We start from the raw sequence: 18724 nt of genomic DNA on the forward strand, positions 1-18724 counted from the left end.
TTCATGAATGCTTTAAGATTGAGCACTTTTCATATAGCTGGGTGACTTGGGTCACGAGATACAGACCAAGACGTGGACCCGGGTAAACTTAGGCTGTATTTGTTTAATATCGGCATAAAATGAAAGCTGTTATGTCAAAAGTATGCGGAAGCAAATAAAAAAAAAATTAAAAAATTCATGAATACCGTTTTAGTGAAAAATAAAATTGAGTAATGCGGACAGTTCTTTAATCTTCTTTAATATAAAAATTAATATAAAAATAAGTAGGGTTTTCCTTCCTGACGCTATAACTCCAGAACGCACGAACCGATTTTCACGGTTTTGCATTCGTTGGAGGTTTATAGCTAGGAAAATTCAGGAAAAATTTCAATAGAAAAGTATATGGTGTGTGAGTATCCCCCACGAAAATAAGTATGTTTCATTTAAAGTAGATGGTGCCATTGTTTAACAGCTATTCATTGTACTTTGCTCAGTTAATTTCATGTGACACTAGCGAATACCCGGCGTGCTTCGCTGCGCCTTAAAAGTAATTTTGTTTTGTTACTCCCTCTCACAACATTTGAAAATATTATTTAATATTGCTGTACATATTTGTATAGTAGGGAGATTTTTTCAAATTATATAAATATACGTTATTTGAATATTGAATCAATACACGTTTGAGGAAAGGGTGCGATAGTAGACTCCAGTTATAAGATTATAAATTAAATTTCCAAGAGAAAGTCGGTTCTTTACATATTTTCTAATTACCTTCGAAAATATATTAACTCAAAAAAAAAATAAACAATGCTTCATAGATCGATTTTTTTAAATCTAACTTCATAAAGTTCTTTAAAAATATTTTGTAAATGAGGCCATAAGAGCTTAGGGGGAGAGTTACAACACAAAAATACATTTAAGGCGCAGCGAAGCACGCCGGGTAATTGCTAGTTTCTTTATAAATAGTGGAACAACTTTTTGGGAAACATCTCTAATCTGAGTTTTGCTCTGAATTTTAGTCTTACAACAAATAAATGAATGCCATTTGCAGTGGCCGCAGTGCCACTCTCTCTCTCAGCTGTTTTCCGCTTAGTTGTGGGTGATACTCTTATTAACATTGGAGGAGTTGCTAACTTCACTGCTAGACTCTTATCGTCATGTAATTCATACAGGGAGAGCTGTCAGCTTCATTGCTCTTTATCGCGATGTAACATTCGTAAATTTTTTTTTGTTCGAAGCTAGCACGCAGCCACGCTGGTTTGATGGTACGATCAATAATTAAGGCATGAACAGCAAACAGTCATGTAAATCTGGCTTTCTTGTACCCACTTAATAGGTTGAAGAAAAAGGCTTACAACTGGAATATATCGCCTGTTCATTAGCAAAATGTATATCAGCAATACAACTTTTCCTTCTTCTAGTCCATTAATTAGTTTTTTGCAAAAAATTTAAACCACCTCCGGCGCCATGGCGTATGAGTGTCATTTAACTCATACGCCAAGTCTACCATACAACTTACAATACTTAGTAAACTCTTGGTTATTAAATTGCAATTTGTTAAAATTTTCACTACAAAAATCACCGCACTTCAACTTATCATTTTGAATATAAGAAATCTATCCGCGCAGCTTCAACCGAGCGTGGATTCACTCAAGCCGCTTAAGCTCACAAGTACAATTCATGACGCGAAACTCAAAGCCAGAATACCGCAAACTGAAAATAAAATAGCGTACAAAAGTTTCAAGCTTAGTACCCAGCTAAAACATAATAAAAAGCCTTGCGGATAACCAAGTAAAAAAGTATCTAGAAAAAAATTGAGGAAAAATTGTGAAAAAGTTAAAATTTGTTGCGCTTCATGGCGTGGTGGCATAAAGAAGGCAAACATTATTTCCGCTAGTGCTCGTGTACTCATTCGTTTAGCAGTGATAAAAAATATACATACGTATATTTTACACACTGCTGTTGATGCAAGAGATGTAACAAAAAGTTCATAGAAAAAAGGCAAAAATAAAAAAATATATATATGCAAAAACAATGCGATGTAAAAGCGCTAGCAAAGAATTTATTGCCAAGTGTCGAGAGTGTGTGCCGCTTCAACTACATACATATGTACATAAGTGTGTACGAGTATTGCAAGAAAAATCTGTTGGATGCTGGCACTCTGTTGCTTTAGCTTACGGTATTTGTAAGGTTGTTACAAATGCTTACAAATATCAGTATATATGCGCATATATGTATATATGTATGTACATATATATTTACACTTATGAAGCTTTAGCTGGGGGAGAATACGAAAACAAAACTTCAAGTGCGACCTTCACCGAGAAAAAGTAAATTTGCAAATACGCTAGCAGGCGGAAAACATATGAATTTGTAAAATATTTATACATACATACATATTTGTGTACGGATTTAGCCATTAAAAATTGTAGACATGTAGACCTTCATCTAAGAATTATAGATTTCACATTTAATGCAAAGCAAACCGCAAGGTTCTAAATTATAGATTCTTTCGCTTAACTGACAAGAGAATACGGTTGTAGATTGTTAAGGATATTTTGCAGAAGTCAACACATGTTTTGGGCACTGCATAAATATACAGTGGGAGTATGAAAAATCGCTACGCAACGGTTTCGGCTCCATTCTTCTCTAAATAATAGGCAGGGATGCCCCAAAGTATGCTATGCTGATAAGTAAGCAAATCACCCAATTGTGGCAGCACGAAGGACAGCTTGTCAGGTGCGGCATACCTTTAGGCGCCTCTGTTTTTAGTGACAACAATACATGGCATTACTAAACTATGATCAGTGTTGCCAGAACTTTTTGGACGAACCGGCTAAATTGGCAAATAAAACCGGCTAAAAACGGCTAAAATGTTTCCACTAAATTTCACATGTTTTATTTAAATAAATCACGAGTACTATTTCTGGGAGAGAAGTTACAAATTCGAGCCGGAAAAAATTTTGCCAGCAAAAATTTGCAATTAGGAAAAACATATGATTGTGGCACATGGTTGGCTTTTTTGTCGACGATAATTTGAATAAACAACTTCGTTAAATTTAAAAATTTACAAACTAGAGCGATTTTACAATGAAAAATGTAAGTTAATACTTGTTTACTTAATTAATTTAGTTAATTCCAAAGATTTGAAAGGTACTCGGCAAAAAAAAAACTGTTTTCATAATCGGAATGCAATCTCAACCAGAGTCGATATAGTAAACCCGACAAAGAAATTGAAACATATGTTCAAGAAAGTCGGACTGACAAGATATATACACGTAGATCCTGTCTTTTACCCCTCTGAAAGAATTTTAAAAATTCAATACAAATTTATTTTGTTTGAAATGCAACCATGGACACTAGCTGGCAGAAAATCTTGCCAATTTGCGTTCGTACAGAAAATTGCAAGTTTCTCTTCATGAGAGAAAATTTGGGAGCATTTTTTCTTACTGTCTGATATTTTGAGTGATAATTCTCGCTGGATTTTCGACGAACAAACCTATTGTCTTCCCTACGAGGCCTTTTCAGACTGACCGATTCTCAATACACTCAAATAGAAACCAATACACATAAAAAACGCTGTGAAAATTTCCATTCAGTTTTAAGGCAGTAAAACAACGACCTTAAGTTAATATCAACCGAGGCCATATATTGACAAGGGATGCAAAATCACAGCTACACAAAAGAACTGATCACATTTTTCAGAAATCCCTTTAATTCTGATGTAAAATATGATGCCAAAATACTGCAGAAATCCCATTTAGATGACCGGTCATATGACCGGCAGATGTCTCGTAGGATTCCCAGAGAGTTTTGCTTTACATAGAAATTTGTGCTCTTTTATTTTCATTTTGACTCACTTCAGTGTTGGTTCCTTTAATTCAAGTTGGCATTCGGTTTTTGGAATTTAGATAAGTTCTCAGCAAAAAAGGTTGTTAAAAAAAATACATATGTGTACATAGTGCTTGAAAATATCAATTTTTCGGTTACCTTAAACCTTTGGGAGTGGGCAAAAATGATGTTTTGTAATTTAGACAGAGTTAAATATGCGCTCTCTGGGAAGACAATATCTACATGTAATATTTATTCTGTTTGTTGGCACTATATCCAAACACAAACGCATCTTAAGTGTCTTAACAGTGAAACAATTTCTTATTTTCTAAGTTTTCGAATAAAACTTCACACTTAAAATTAAGACATTTATAGCAAACATTTTATGAAGAAAATCCCTTCTTCGTTTAAAATAAAAATAAGCAAAATCGGCACAATTTCATACAACCCTGCCTAACATGAAAATTTTCTCCACGATAATGCTAGTAGCCATTTCTAACAGATTTTGGGTCGCTTAGTCAAAAATAGAAACATATATACATACTTGAAATTTAAGAAAACAAGGCAAATAGCAAAATCGGCTAAAACCGGCTAATTTTTTTCTGCAAAACGGCTAACAAATCGGCTGCCGGCTAAATCGAAATTTCTCCGGCTGTTTGCTATCGCAACCGGCTAACCGCCCTATTCCCACACCACTGACAAAACTCAGCGGCTGACTACTGCGCCTAATACTATGCCGCAAATTTATTTTAAGCTGTCGTATGACAATTGTCAGTTTTATTGTTATGACCTACTGAGTAAGTGACAACGGCGAAACAATTTTTATATTGTGTTTTAGGCGCAGTAATTGTGACAATAGTCATATGATGAATTTTGTCAGTGTTGTGGGAATAGGGCGGTAAATCTAGCCGGAAAACGACTAAAATGGCAACACTGACTATGATGCTTAATAAAAATATTTTTTCGTCTTTGTCACGTAATATATGCCCAGAAGAACAGGCCATAGTCCATTGATTTGTTTTAAATATTTTTTTTTTGATTCGAATAAAACGATATCCACATATTTACACATCCCAATGTTACTCCATTAAACACAGCACTTCCCATATGCAAGCGCTTTAACGTATGTATACATATGTGTAGTATACGCATGTTATTCATGTACCGTTAATTCTCATGCTTTTCAGCCAAGTCAACACACGAGTCACCTTGGCCATTTCATGTTTTCTTCCGTGTGACCAACAAGGCGTATAAGCATTAAATTTCTGCAATTGCATATGCTGCAAGTAAACTAAATAGCACAATGTCTGCTGCTAGCTGAAGTATGGCTGTAGCATTATGTATGTATACGTAACTAGAAGATGCCTATTTCAGTTTAACCTTACAAAGCCGCATTCTTAGAAAAGAATTTCTCTTGACAAACGTTCCACTCAAAAGTCGTCAACCGACTGCACCGACGCGCTACTTTAAGTATCTACATATTCGCAATGACGACGTGAGTTGAGCACTTGTTTTTTTTGTCTCAAACATTGGAGTACTTACATACTTGCATAAATTTGTATGTATGTGCATTTCAGACGTATATGCATACGCTCAAGCTTAGCATGTGAAGGGCGTGACTCAAGTGTCCTTAGGTGCATTTATTCTCAGTTCCGCATGGTTTTTTTTCTTTGTCATTGCCATGGCTAACTGCACAGGATGTACATCCATTCATACTTAAATGGCTATGTTTAGAAATATGTCTGCATACAGCTACAAACTGATGCTACAGGAAGTGAATACTAGGCTGCATATTTCTCATACACATTTACAATCCTTCGCAGCATTGTTATTGCTTATAGCTCACAGCTACAAACGTTACTATCGCAACTGACAGGAATTAAGTTGATATACGTATTTGCATAATCAAACGTTACTCACATGCCCGACATAGCATTAAATTGTTGCTGAAATATTGTTAAATTGTTGCAAAGCTACCCGGCCGGAAATTCTCTAGACGAAGCCCTGATTCCTTCTAGAGCCTGAATAGATTTTCTCGACAGTGCCAAACCAGGTTCCCTTCTACAGACAATCTATTCCGGCGCTTAATTGACATAGTGCAGCGAATTAAAATACAGCGGCTCCACTGGACACCAAAGCTGCAGCTCTGAATGTATTCTACTCGGAATCCGCTGTGGTAACAGAGGAAGAAGGAGACCCCTACTGCGAAATACCAAGAGGAGAAGGACTTATTTGAGACAGTTAGATTAAGAGTTAAGATTTCCTTAAATGGACATTGGCTGGTTAGACCGAGCGATAACTTTGTGTCTAGCGCCACTATAGTTTTCAATGTAGGGCGCTATACGAAAGAAAGCAAATCTGAGCAGTGCCTGCCCAAAATCTAGATTTATTTCCGACCGGGTACATATAATTGTAGCCCTGCTTATCAAATCGGCTCTTCAACAGCTGCAGCCAAAGCCGAGTATAATGACTGCCTAAGACACTCGATGCTAATCTATATAAATCCAATGCACTTGTGTGCGCTTACGCCTCAATATATATGTATACATACGCAGTATTACCGTACTTGTGTGTGTGTGACACATTGTGCTCGTATGTGTTTGCTAGTTTCAGCAATCTCGTTACACCTACTTTATTATTTTATCATTTTACTTGCCTTAGTTTGACTTTACTCTGACAACGCCATTTAATTGAATAATTTGTGCAAATTGGCTGGTAATTGGCTAATGGCATATTAGAATGTCTTAAGTGATGACTTGCAAATATATTCAATGAGTATGAATGAAATATTCATTTGGGAATAATCAACCATATGAAATGAAACTTCAAAAGAGGAGAATTACTTTTATTCGTAAATTAAGATCGATTTATTTAATACAGGAATATTGAGATGCATTTACAATAGGTCTAACTCCAAATATTTTTCAATAAAATAATTCAACTCTGTTCGGATAAACGGAATATCACTGTATAAAGCTCTTTAAACCTGTTTTAATTTTATTACCTTCCTTTTATTAGCTCGGGATGTAGACCATCTAATAGGAGCGGTTGAAGGAAGCATCGCACATCCAACCTTAAAAGCTTAACTAGTTAGTGTGAGACTTAAACTTATTTCACGTCCCACCATCATGTGTCCTTACCGTTCTGTACTTCGCCGGGAGGTGGTGTAAGCACGAAGCTCTACGCCCGATACAGTACCTTAAAGATTTCATCTACTTGAGACTATGTTCTGTTAGTGCTTTTTAGCTAAAACTGCCAGTCGGGTTCATTCGCCCCTAACGCCCGTTTATACAGTGGATCTCAAAAGCACGTTTCTGAGTCGCGCCATCCGATTCATGTTTACTGTTGCGCATGAACTACCTTTCTGTGGCTTTATTCTGCTTGTTTCTGCTGTTGGTTTGTCTTAGAATTGTTTTCGTATATAGGAAAATCTCAATAGTTGTTACGTTTTTCGACAAAACCGTGTTTTTTAAGCATGCATTAACTTAAAAGTCATATTATTTAAAAGTAATTAAATATACATATATTTATTTCTTTCAATTATAGAATGAATTTCGAGTGAGTCAATAAAAATTGTAAAATTGGAATTTTTGCTTCGTAAATCACCGTCGTCTTATAATCAATGTAGTTCTTTTTTATTTGCTGGCACACTATTTTTATAACTCGAGATTGGTTCAATTTGGCGAAAGGAACACTGTCACTGTTTAATATTAACGTTTTAAAGTATCTTAAACTTTTAAAATGAAAAAATCAAAAAGTACAAAATAGCTGCGATTTTTTTTTTTTTTTTAAATTGGTGGCACACTTTTGAAACTTCACAGACATGTTGCATTTGGCGACAAATTTCTTTACCTCTAATATAAACATTGTACCTGAAAACTTCCCAAAGTTATTAAAAAACAATAATGAGTAATTTTGGTATTTTGTTTACCTAAATAAATGTTTTAAGGCTAAAACTGTTCAAATACTTGATTTACTTTTTATCGAGCTTTTTTCTGGAACTGCATTGATTGAAATAAATGCAAGAAGCGTTTTTTTTTCTGGCGAGAGAAGGCAGTGACACTAAAAAAAAAACAACTTGTGAGATTTTCTCCTATAACTTCCACGGCTTCGCTATAGCTCGATACCACGTATGAGGTGGCGAAGAAAATATTTGATTTTAGCTACCCTGTCTCAGTGCTTGTCCCTGCACAAATTTAATGGTGAATAAATATAGTATACAGAAGCTCATATTTAGTAAGTACAGTTAGAAAACCATTCAAAAGTTTTGAAGAAAATAAGATACTTTGCTATTTTGAGAAATTTGTATAGCACGTTTTGGGTAAGACTTTGAAGGCACCTAAGAAGATCTACATTAATTATCTACAGGACAAGTCCTTCGAGTAGAGAGTGAGCCAACAGTGTCGTTGGTTATACGACAATCTGGGTGGTGTACCTTCCAAAGCCTTTTTGCAGCTTGTACTAAGCTGCTTATCATCAACTAACTATATCTCTCCACATTTCGGAGTGCTAAATATAACCTAGGTACTTCTCTTCGAAGGAGAGTGTTTTTTCTTCTGGATAAGTTTAGGCTCCTCGTAAATGGTTGATCCACTTTGCCAGAGCCTAGCGTAGGCGATAACTTGTAAACAATTTAATTTACCACTAGTGGTAGAGGTTCTTTTTCTTGCGGATCCCCTGCCTGTAGCCGTGAACGTTATTTCACTTCTATTGATTTCTAGTACCGCGCACATTATAAATTTTTCGCGTGTGCGATGGGCGAGATAATCTTAGCACATTTAGAAAAAAGTTAAATTTCAAGTGGGAATTGATTAATAGTCACAATAAGTAGACCAACACAAACTTAATAGACGTTATTTGAGCTAAAATGGGTATAACCAACATTCTATATTTGGGGACGTCCTAATGTATGTATCGTATGTCGGCCGCTGTGGTGTAGTGGTAAGCAGTGCGCGATCCCACTCCGCAACGCCTGGGTTCAAAGCCTGGTCAAAGCAACATCGCAAAAAAATATAGAAAAAAGGTTTTTTCTTAACAGCGGTCGTCCGTCGGCAGGCAATGGCAAACCTCCGTGTGTATTTCTGCCACGAAAAACAGCTTCTCATAAAAATACAATCGCATACAGGTTCCTCCGCTTTGTGTGACAACATCAAGGCGCACGCCACAAATCGGAGGAGAAGCTCCGCCAAAAACACTAACATATGTGTAAGCGCCAATCTATTATTATTATTATTATTATTATTAATGTATGTATGTGTATGTAATGATTATGTGTAATGAAATTACAAATACATAATAGTAAGTATGTACGTATGTATGTCGCACTTGATGTTATAAATTTAAATGCAAAATAATATCTAGATATGATTTGTGGTATCCCAAGAATATTGTGGCTTTAATTCTCTGTTTCTTACATTCGCTTCACTCGGTTGCAGTTCAACTTCCCTACAGCCACAGTAACGCAACTTAGGCCAACACATATATTTAATTATAAATAGAAGCGCAAAACATAATGAAATCGCGGCACAAATTATGGCCCAGTGCTCTCTTTTCAGCGGTAAATGTGTAGCTCTTTTTGGCGGCGCGCTCTCATTCGTACTATCATCCACCTGCTGCTGCTCTGTGGCACTCCTAATAGATTCATCATTGAACGCCACTAATGACTGTGCTGCCACGAACTGCAAAATTAAAGTTATAATTATGTCGATTATATTTAGTTTAGGATCTCGAGATTTTTGTAAACATGCCTGTAGCGTTGAAAATGCGCTCAATAGCAAAAATATTTTCCAATCTGACGCCATACTAACTGCGATCAGACTTCTCTATTCTGAGAAAAGCTTAGTGCGACTGAAATTACATTTTCAAAGTGGAGAGTTGTTTAGTGTGAAACGCAAATGTGAGAATTTGCTTTACGCTTAAAGCTCCACTAGTTTGTTGATAAAAATAGAATTGTATTTATGTAGTGGAAAAAATTTACTTATATATTCATTACGAATTTGAGATTAGTCTCAGCAAAAACAGGTTTGCACCCTATAGGTATTGAAAAAAGAAAAACAGATGTGCCGTGCCGCATATAATGGGTGGTTCAATTTGGCTTTTTAAATTGTTATTAAAGACTTTTTTCTCGTATTTCTATACAACATTTGAATACAAAATTTTGCCTTTTTAATGGAAAGCAAAACTCCATACGAATCAGAGGGATTCGACCTTTATTTAAGTGTTTCGTACTATTCTAGTCTTATCGATTTTTCGGAGCCTCTCTTAGACTTAGCAAATTTTCCTTTCATTGAATATAAATAAATGAGAAAACATAAAACAAGTACTTTTATTCTTTTCGAAACGATGTATTTTTAATTTCTCTGGCCTCCTGTATCAAAATATGAGTTTTCATAAAAAGTGGACTTAGCAACTTTTCACTTTAATTAATTTTTTTGTTCAATTCATGGTAATTGGTGAGCTGCAATCTGCTAATATGTATATAACACATCAATTAATATTTATCTTAAAATAGCATAGACGAACAGCCATCTGTGATAATGTCAATCAATTGCATTAAGAAATTGCAATTGAATTTTAATGAAAGTAAATATCGACCAAAATAGTCAACGCCAATTATTTATTTATCAACTGCAAATTGACTTAAAATAAATAAGTCTAAAATTTCACAAATTAATCTAATTTTGCGAATGTCAATTAATATTACTGGCAGATGTACAATGATTGATGTTCACAAATTTTAAATGTGTGTGAATGTCATCGCCTGTAACAAGTAGGATTATCTAAATTAATCTAAACGAGAATTTTGTGGGTGAAAATAGTTTGCTTATAAAGCCCAGTGAACGCTCTTTATTACCCATATGTATTTTTAAGTTCTCCTCTGCAACAACGATACAACTCCAAATTGTATATTTTTCCGTAGAGCCAGTTAAAGATTGTGTGTGTTTCGTAATTTTGCATTAATATGTTTTGGAACGTAATTATTCCGGATTATTTGCAGCCCCTCTGGAAGGCAAATTTGTAAGCTTTAAAATTGTGACTTTTTTCTAAAGATTTATTAAGGGTTGGACTGAAAAAATAACGAAATAGGCAACAACTCCTGCTGAATAACGATACAATAAAATTTTTTGACATAGGCCAATATTCACGTTGAATGTGAGACATGTGCCACTGTTCAGTAGTAAGGGTTGGCTACTTCGGTTGTGTGACAAATGGCAACACTGTTCGCCTATCTGCTTGGTAACAACTAAGCATATGTCGATCTGTCACAGAAAAATTTGATTATTTATAAACCTAATCCGCTATACAACTTAAAAACATCAAATTTTGAGTTGTGCCGTTATTCCAGACGACCATAGATATGTTTATGTGTAGTACTCGGACTAATATCTAATGGGGAAGATGCTAACATCACCGCCATCCAAGAAATACGATGGAAGGGGCAAGGCAAGGCAAGCGTGGAGCCTTGCGACGTCAACTACAGTTGCCACGTAAAGGAGCGTAAATTTGGTGTGGCATTTGTGGTGGGAGAGAGACTCCGTCGCCGAATACTGGCGTTCATCCCGGTGAATGAACGTCTAGCCACAATCAGCATCAAAACGAGATTCTTCAACATTTCGCTCATCTGCGCTCAGGACGAGACGTCCAAGGATCTCTTCTATGAGCGCTTGATGCGTACATATGAAAAGATAACCTAAGCCATGTTTTTAATACTGACTTTTAAGTTAAAACAACCATTTAAAGAACTTGGATAATTCCAATAAACTGCCATGTTCTTCCAGCGAAATCCAATGGAGCAGCTCGTCGCTTAAAGTACAAAACCGCGTAACTGACATTTGCTGTCAAATTTGCTCACACATGATCTTGGCTCAATCCTTATCCGTTCATTCTGAAATATCCTAGCCAAAAATGCGATTGCTTTATAAAAAGGAGAACCATTTTGAAATACGAGTATTTTTACTCTCTAGAAACAAATTTATGCAAACTCACATACGCGGTTTTGCATTTTGTTGATACGCGGTTTTGTACTCCAAACGACGAGCTTTAGGATGAAGTAAAAGACGTGCAGTCGTTATCATTCCAACATACTCGAAGTGCTTGGAACATTTTAAGGCCCTTCAAATTGTTTGACGACCAACGGGATTTGAAAATTTTGAAGTTAACAACTTCTGGAAAATTATGGTGGACTCTGCACTCCTGACCACCGCCAAATGGCAAATGTGTGGGTAGTACTAGAAAGAACAGTTTATGCTGATAATCGCAAATTTGAAAGCGTTGTCACTTTTGCTAGATTAGCATAAACTGGATGCTGCTTTACCGATAACTAAGTATGGAGAAGACAATTATTGCAGTTAATTAAAGTAAAGGTAGCACAAATAGAGTTTCAAGATGACATATTTATTTATAGTTTTGCATCAAGTAATTTTTAGATTTTTTAATTTCCTTTAAATTAAGTTACGATTATTAAAAAAATAAGCACTCTATTTTAAGAGACCTCTTACCATGTATAAGTCACTTTTTGTACTGCGTTTATAACTATGCAACGGAGTGTAAATATTACTGCTGGCGAGCAAACGTGGTCTTTTGTTTTCTTTCTTTTTTTCTTTGCCGTAAAGCTGTCTTTATGCTATTAATTACAGAAGAGAGGAAGGTAGAGAGAAAAAAAAAATATATTTCCCGCTAATATTTATTTCTATATACAGGATTTTTCCTTGTTGCTTTGTGTCATTAAAATTCGTTAGCTCTCGCTTACAGTGACAAAATAAAGTCCGTTAAGTACTTACAACAAAGTTTTACGTGCGGATTTATTTTAAATACTGTGCTGTTATTACAAGTATACGACCTGAATATTCTAAATTTAAGCAACTTTGCATGCATGCTCGCCCTCATACTACTCTTACACATGTGATTTGCATGCACGTATTATCTGTATACTGCATACACAACAAAAAAAAAGTGCACTGAATCCTCTTCCATAAATTTGTATGTGAGCACGGAAGCTTTACGTATACGAAACTTACTCAAAACTAAGCAAAATTTTAGGATAAATGAGATCAAAGGATTTAGAGCAAGGGCGATGGTAAAATTAAAGGTTTTTTTTTTAGCATTTAAAAATATGTTTCGATATGCAACTGTTTTTCATGGCACAAATACACTCAGAGTTTTGCCGATGCCTGCCCAGGGGCGGCCGCTATTAAACACGAACCCAGGCCCTGCGGAATGATAATTAGCATCTATACATACAGTGCCGAACAGAAGTATTGGCACAGTGAATTTTTCGCAACATATGCAAAGTTGTTTGTTCTAATTTGTTTTCGATAATTTTTTATAAAAATATTGTTATTTCTACACTTTGCACACTAATTTGCAACTTTTTATTTAGATTTTTTAGAAAAATTCTAAGTACGTAGCTTTATAGCCCATTCAAATTTAGTATAACTAAGTGCAAGTTTGAAATCGCTAGAAAATCGCGTTGATTTTTGTAATTATTTCACGCAATTTCTTCCATACAAAGTATATTCGACAATTATTTTTTGGATGGAGAAAATGAACAACACCTTCCACTAAAAAAAATTGCCAAAACTCAACGCGATTTTCTGGCAACTTTAAACTTGCATTTTGTTATACTAAAATTGAATGGACTATAAAACTGCATACATAGAATTTTTGCAAATTAGTGTGCAAATTTATTGAATTTTCCTGAGTTTTGCACAAAGTTTAGAAATTTTATTTTTATGTTTTTTGGTGTACTATATTTTAAAAAAAACATTATCGAAAATAAATTAGAGTAATAAACTTTGCATATATTGCGAAAAATTCACTGTGCCAATACAGAAGTATTCGTCGCTGCATATATAGTACGCGAAGAAATTTTTTGTCCAGGATAAAAGATCTGCACCGTTCGCTCGATTTTCAGAAATGGCGTATCAAATTAAAGCGCTTGGCCTGTATATGTGCAAACTGGTTTTATTTTTTGGAAAAGAGTTGTCACCTCTTGAACAATTAAATTGAAATTATTTAAAAATCAATGCCATTATATCCGCACCGTTTGTTCGATTTTCCAAAATCAGGTGTCAAATTAAAAAGCTTGGCAATAAGATTTTACTTTTTTGAAGAGAGTTGCCACCCTTTAATTATCAATTATTACAAAATGGGTATCAACCGAAATGCTTTTGAAAAGCTTTGTATCTTAGCTGAACTATAGGAGGGCTGCCACTTGTTTAAAAATCATATTAGGTAAGAAAAATATGTATCAACATTTGGGTACCAAACAAGAAGGGGGTTTCAGAAAGTATTAGTTTGAAAAATGTCGAATTTAGTTTACTTATACACAAGTTATATGAAACATCAAAATGTAGATGTCAAACGAAAAGGTGTTAAGAAATCATTAGTTTGAACGCTAAGAATATTTTTGAGGTGTAGAAATAGGGTTGCCACCTGTTTAAAAAGTTTAATTCAAATTATCTAATAAGTTTAATGAATTTTTAAAATTTTTGTATTAGTCGAAGGGGCTTTGAAAAACTTTTGTTTCTGAACTGTACTTTGCGGGGTTGACACATGTTTAAAAAATCAAATTTAACCTAATTCATCAGTTAATTAAGAGATGTATTAAGCTTGAAAATACTTTTGAAGAGGGCTGCCCCCTGCTTGAAATATCTAACTCAATTAACTAATAAAAAAAGTATATGAAATATAAAAATACCGCAGTCAATCCAAATAATGTTAAAAAATCTTTAGTTTAGCCATTTGGTATGTTTGAAGAGGGTTGCCACGTTTTTAAAAAGATAGATTTATTTAGGAGGGTTGCCATTTGTTCGAACAATCAAATTCAAATTAGTTCATCAGTTTATTGAAATACATGTGTATCACAATGTCAGACGAAAGAGATTTAAGAAAATTTTAATTTGGGAATCTTTTGAAACGGAATTTCAAAAATGAGAAGTCAAAGTAAAGACCTTACCTGTAGATGTGTGGTAAAGTTTTTATTTATTTTTTAACTACGAACTTTTTTCATCGGTATAGGGTGATTTGAAATTTTATGAATCTAAAAATATGCACAATGCCAGACTGCTTTTCACTGTCACTCGGATCTCTTATAACCCTGACTAACATTTAGAATATTTTTTAAGTTTTAGAAATTGAGTTTTGGGCGTTTTAACGCCAAGCGGGTTCACTAGTTTGTAACCACTACGCCATAGCGGCAACCGATATAGAAACATACTGGATATATAATTATATATGTGGACTAATCCACTCATTGTGACTGTGAGTATATGGTTTGCCGCAAAACTGTAATACTATTTTTAATTGCTCAACGTTTTTAATTTGGCTCTTTCATTTTCAAAGTTTAAATTGATGAAATCATTGCAAACTTATTTAGTCCTAAATTTTCAGATAGCATTCGCTGGAAAATCCACTCCTTACTGCCAGAAAGCTTGTGTTAAATTTCTCCATCATTTCAGCTGTCAGTGTTGCGGTTACCACTACAACAACAAGTTTAATTTATTCATTTGATATTTTGGAAAATATTTCCTTAATTTAAGTGCAGAGGCGCTGAGTAAAAATGAAGTGAGTTGTGATCGATCTGTGGCATTAACACATAGCTACATCCCGAGCAAAACCTCGGCACAACCCACTACCCACTCTCCATCCATTTACACACTAACTATATATACATACATGACTACATATATTCACATACTATATAACGCCAACGAACGTCCGACATAGTTCTTCTGCTTCTGCTCCTCTCATCGGCTTAACTGACCATTTTCCATTTACCCGTCAATCACAGGCATGAAATCATGTCAAAACAAGTAGCTTTACCAGGCGGATCCAGCTGTGACGGCTGATGAAAATGTGGAAAGTGAAATGAAGAATAAAAAATGAAATAAAAAATGAAATAAAACATGAAAAGTATGCTGTGAGGAGAGATGAAATAAAAACCAATGATGGTTCCGACACAAAAAAGCAACAGTATTCAATTCCAGCGCAGTAAAGGGATTGACTGACTTGCCCCAATGTGTCGATGTCTCACTTTATGTCGAATTATTCTGATTAGACGAAGGTTGCTGTGGCGTTGAGTATTTAGCTAGCTGTTGCATGTTGTAAGTGATAGGTGGATGCGCATGTATGCATGTATGTATGTACAATTTTTTGCAGCAAAAGGGCAAATTGATTGAAAGTGAGCTTAGAAATATATGTATTTATGTAACTGCATATCTAGGATCATCTGCAATAACGACACAACTCAAAATTGAGAAAAACAAAACCCCTCCTACTTTTAAGTGCCTAAATCTTACTACTTACTTTAGTAAGGATTAGACATGGATATGTCAAAGGCTAGAGGCATGAGACACTTAAAAGTAAGAAGGGTCTTGTTTTTTTTTTTTTTGAATTTGAAGTTGTGGCGTTATTACACAGGACCTTCGGTATGATGATGTCTGCATTCATGTAAGAAATTAAAGGCGGACGCAAATATGGAACATATTGATAGTTTGCACTTAAACTCAGATTGCTTATTGAAAAAATATTGAGTTTTGAACCGATTTAAAAAAAGGAGGAGGTTATCAAGTCATCGGAATTAAGTAAATACATACATATGCAGATATGTTGATTGCAGTTAATGTGGACTTGTTTTTCTTTTAGTAATCTATGTATGTATGTGCATATGAAAAAATGCGAAAATTTTTCTTCATTTCAGATCTGCACCGTTCGTTGGATTTTAAAAAATGAGGTACCATAGTTCAGTTGCCATCTGATAAAAAAAATTTAATTCAAATTATTTTTAAGTAAAATCAATTATTACACTATGAGTATCGATCGAAATGGTTTTGGAAAGGCTTTATTTCTTAATTATTTTGTAGGAGGTGGCAACCTGTTTCAAAAAGCAAGTTCGACTTAAATAAAGGCAGAAAATTGAAATGTATATCCTGATATGTATGAAAGACGAAAGAGGTTGTGGTTCGAACATATTTTGCAGAGGGTTGCCATCTTGTTACAAAATTAGATTCAATATAAGCAATAGATTAAATAAATTTCTTCAATATGAATATAAATCAAAATTGCTTTGAAGAAATTTTATTTCCAAACTGCATGTAGAAGGGTTGCCACCTGATTTTATAATAAAATTAAATTTTAATTAAGAGTATTAGATACTTTAAATATGTATCACAATATTGAACAGGATTGCCATCTCTTTGGAAAGTCGAATTAAATTAAATTTTATGAAATATTGAAATATTGCCGTCAAACAAAGGAGTATTAAGAAACATTTAGTTTGAGAATTTATAACATTAAAGAGGGTAAAAAGTTAAACTCAAATTATTTAATAAGTCAACTGAATTATTAAAGTAGGGGTATAAATAGACATGGGTTCAAAATGTTTTTTTTGTTTCTGAACCTTACCTAAGAAGGTTGCCATATGTTTCAAATGGTTTTAGTTTTAAAATATTTTAAATGGGGTTGCCATCTGTTTTCAAAATAGAATTTAATTAAAGTATGCATTAGTTAAATTAAATATTAAAATATGACGTGAAACAAAGGTAGTAAGATATTCTTAGTTTGAATATCTTGAATATTAAAGAGGGTTTCCTATGGGTATCAAATGAAATGGGTTTAAAAAGGCTTTATTTGCGAACTGTATTTAGGAGCGTTGTCACGTATTTAAAAAATCAAATTTTACTTAATTCATCAGGCACATAAAATATGTATGTATGTAGGTGTCACAATATTAGACGCAAGGGATTTGTTTATTTCTTAACTACACCCCGCGACAAACGATAGCACATCAACATTTTTACCAGTTTTGACTACCTTTTTTTTAATTTTTTTAAGGTCCATTATTTTTTTTATAAAAGTATAGCTTTTTATCTAATAAATACCATATAAATCTACATTTCAGACTTTGTATAAAACTTATAAAAATTCCACAAACATTTCATACCTATTTCAAGCATTTTAATTCTAATTTCTAGAATAATTTTTGGTATGCAGTTTTATAGCTTATTAAATTCTAGTATAATAAAGTGCAAGTTTTAAATTTCCAAAAAATCGCGTTGATTTTTTACAATGTTTTTTGCTACGATTCTCATAGTTCCATGCGCACATACTTAGATATATTTTATAACGTATGTAGTTATTTAGATACCAGCAGCAATATAACTCGCGTCTAAATAAATAACCGCACTGCTTACACGGCTCTTAGTTTGAAAATTGCACACGTGTTTACGAGCATTTTCAAACATTTGCAATCAATTTTATAACCAGCGATGGGATTTATGATTTTTATTCTGTATAAACATAAGCGCAAAGGAAAAAACTATAAAATCATGCAGCAGTATTCGCACTGCAAAGCAACAGCAAAAACGTTAACAGCACTCATACGCCCCGTGAGACAGATTTAAGTAGCTACTTTTAGTGCCAGTGCGAGTGGTTGCTTTCATTTATGCATTTTTCCTCTAAAGTGTGTTGGGGGTTGCGTTTGAAAGCGATTTTAACTTACCTAAGCGCCTTTTCGTCTAAATACTATGCACAAACATATGTATTTAGATGCAGTAAGTAAGAATTTTTTAAAGCGCTGCGTTTACGACTAATTGAGCAAAGTCAAGGTGGAAAAAAGTAGTGGCTGGCACATGCATGTACATATATACATAAATGTATATGCATTTTTTATATGTACGTCACGAATGAATACACGTACGATACCACCCATAAAATTGTTATGCTTTAAAGCCACACATATACTTATGTATGTATGTACATTAGGGCGGGTCAATTTGTATGGGAGATTTTTTCGACTATACGCGTATAGCACAGAAGGGTTCTACGTGTCATTCTAAGCAGATTTGCCGAAGAAACCATTGGTCTTAAATCAATTTGAAAGTTGCAAACATGCGAAAATAGTTTTCTTAGCACT

At 34.3% G+C, this 18724-nt stretch overlaps 2 protein-coding genes across 2 annotated transcripts in view; one reads left to right on the forward strand and one right to left on the reverse strand.

Annotated features, from left to right (window-relative positions):
• The window catches only part of LOC118735831, a 118321-nt gene that overhangs the window by 71106 nt on the left and 28491 nt on the right, over nt 1-18724 (forward strand). The window lies entirely within an intron of this gene.
• LOC118735853 lies at nt 9030-9659 on the reverse strand. The gene is made up of 2 exons (XM_036465833.1): nt 9558-9659; nt 9030-9488 (listed from the first exon to the last, which is right to left on the reverse strand). The coding sequence occupies exons 1-2, from the start codon at nt 9609-9611 to the stop codon at nt 9168-9170; spliced, it is 375 nt and encodes a 124-aa protein (XP_036321726.1). The 5' UTR covers nt 9612-9659; the 3' UTR covers nt 9030-9167.

Source organism: Rhagoletis pomonella, unplaced genomic scaffold, assembly GCF_013731165.1.
Source record: "Rhagoletis pomonella isolate Grant_MI unplaced genomic scaffold, Rhpom_1.0 Rhpom_scaffold_00003, whole genome shotgun sequence".
NCBI lineage: Eukaryota > Metazoa > Arthropoda > Insecta > Diptera > Tephritidae > Rhagoletis > Rhagoletis pomonella.

Bases quoted from the DNA above. Each gene is read 5' to 3' on its own strand.
- LOC118735853 (XM_036465833.1), bottom strand. From the start codon at position 9,611: ATGGCGTCAGATTGGAAAATATTTTTGCTATTGAGCGCATTTTCAACG. The intron at 9,489-9,557 runs GCATGTTTACAA...TTAATTTTGCAG, and splicing joins GCGCATTTTCAACGCTACAG to TTCGTGGCAGCACAGTCATT.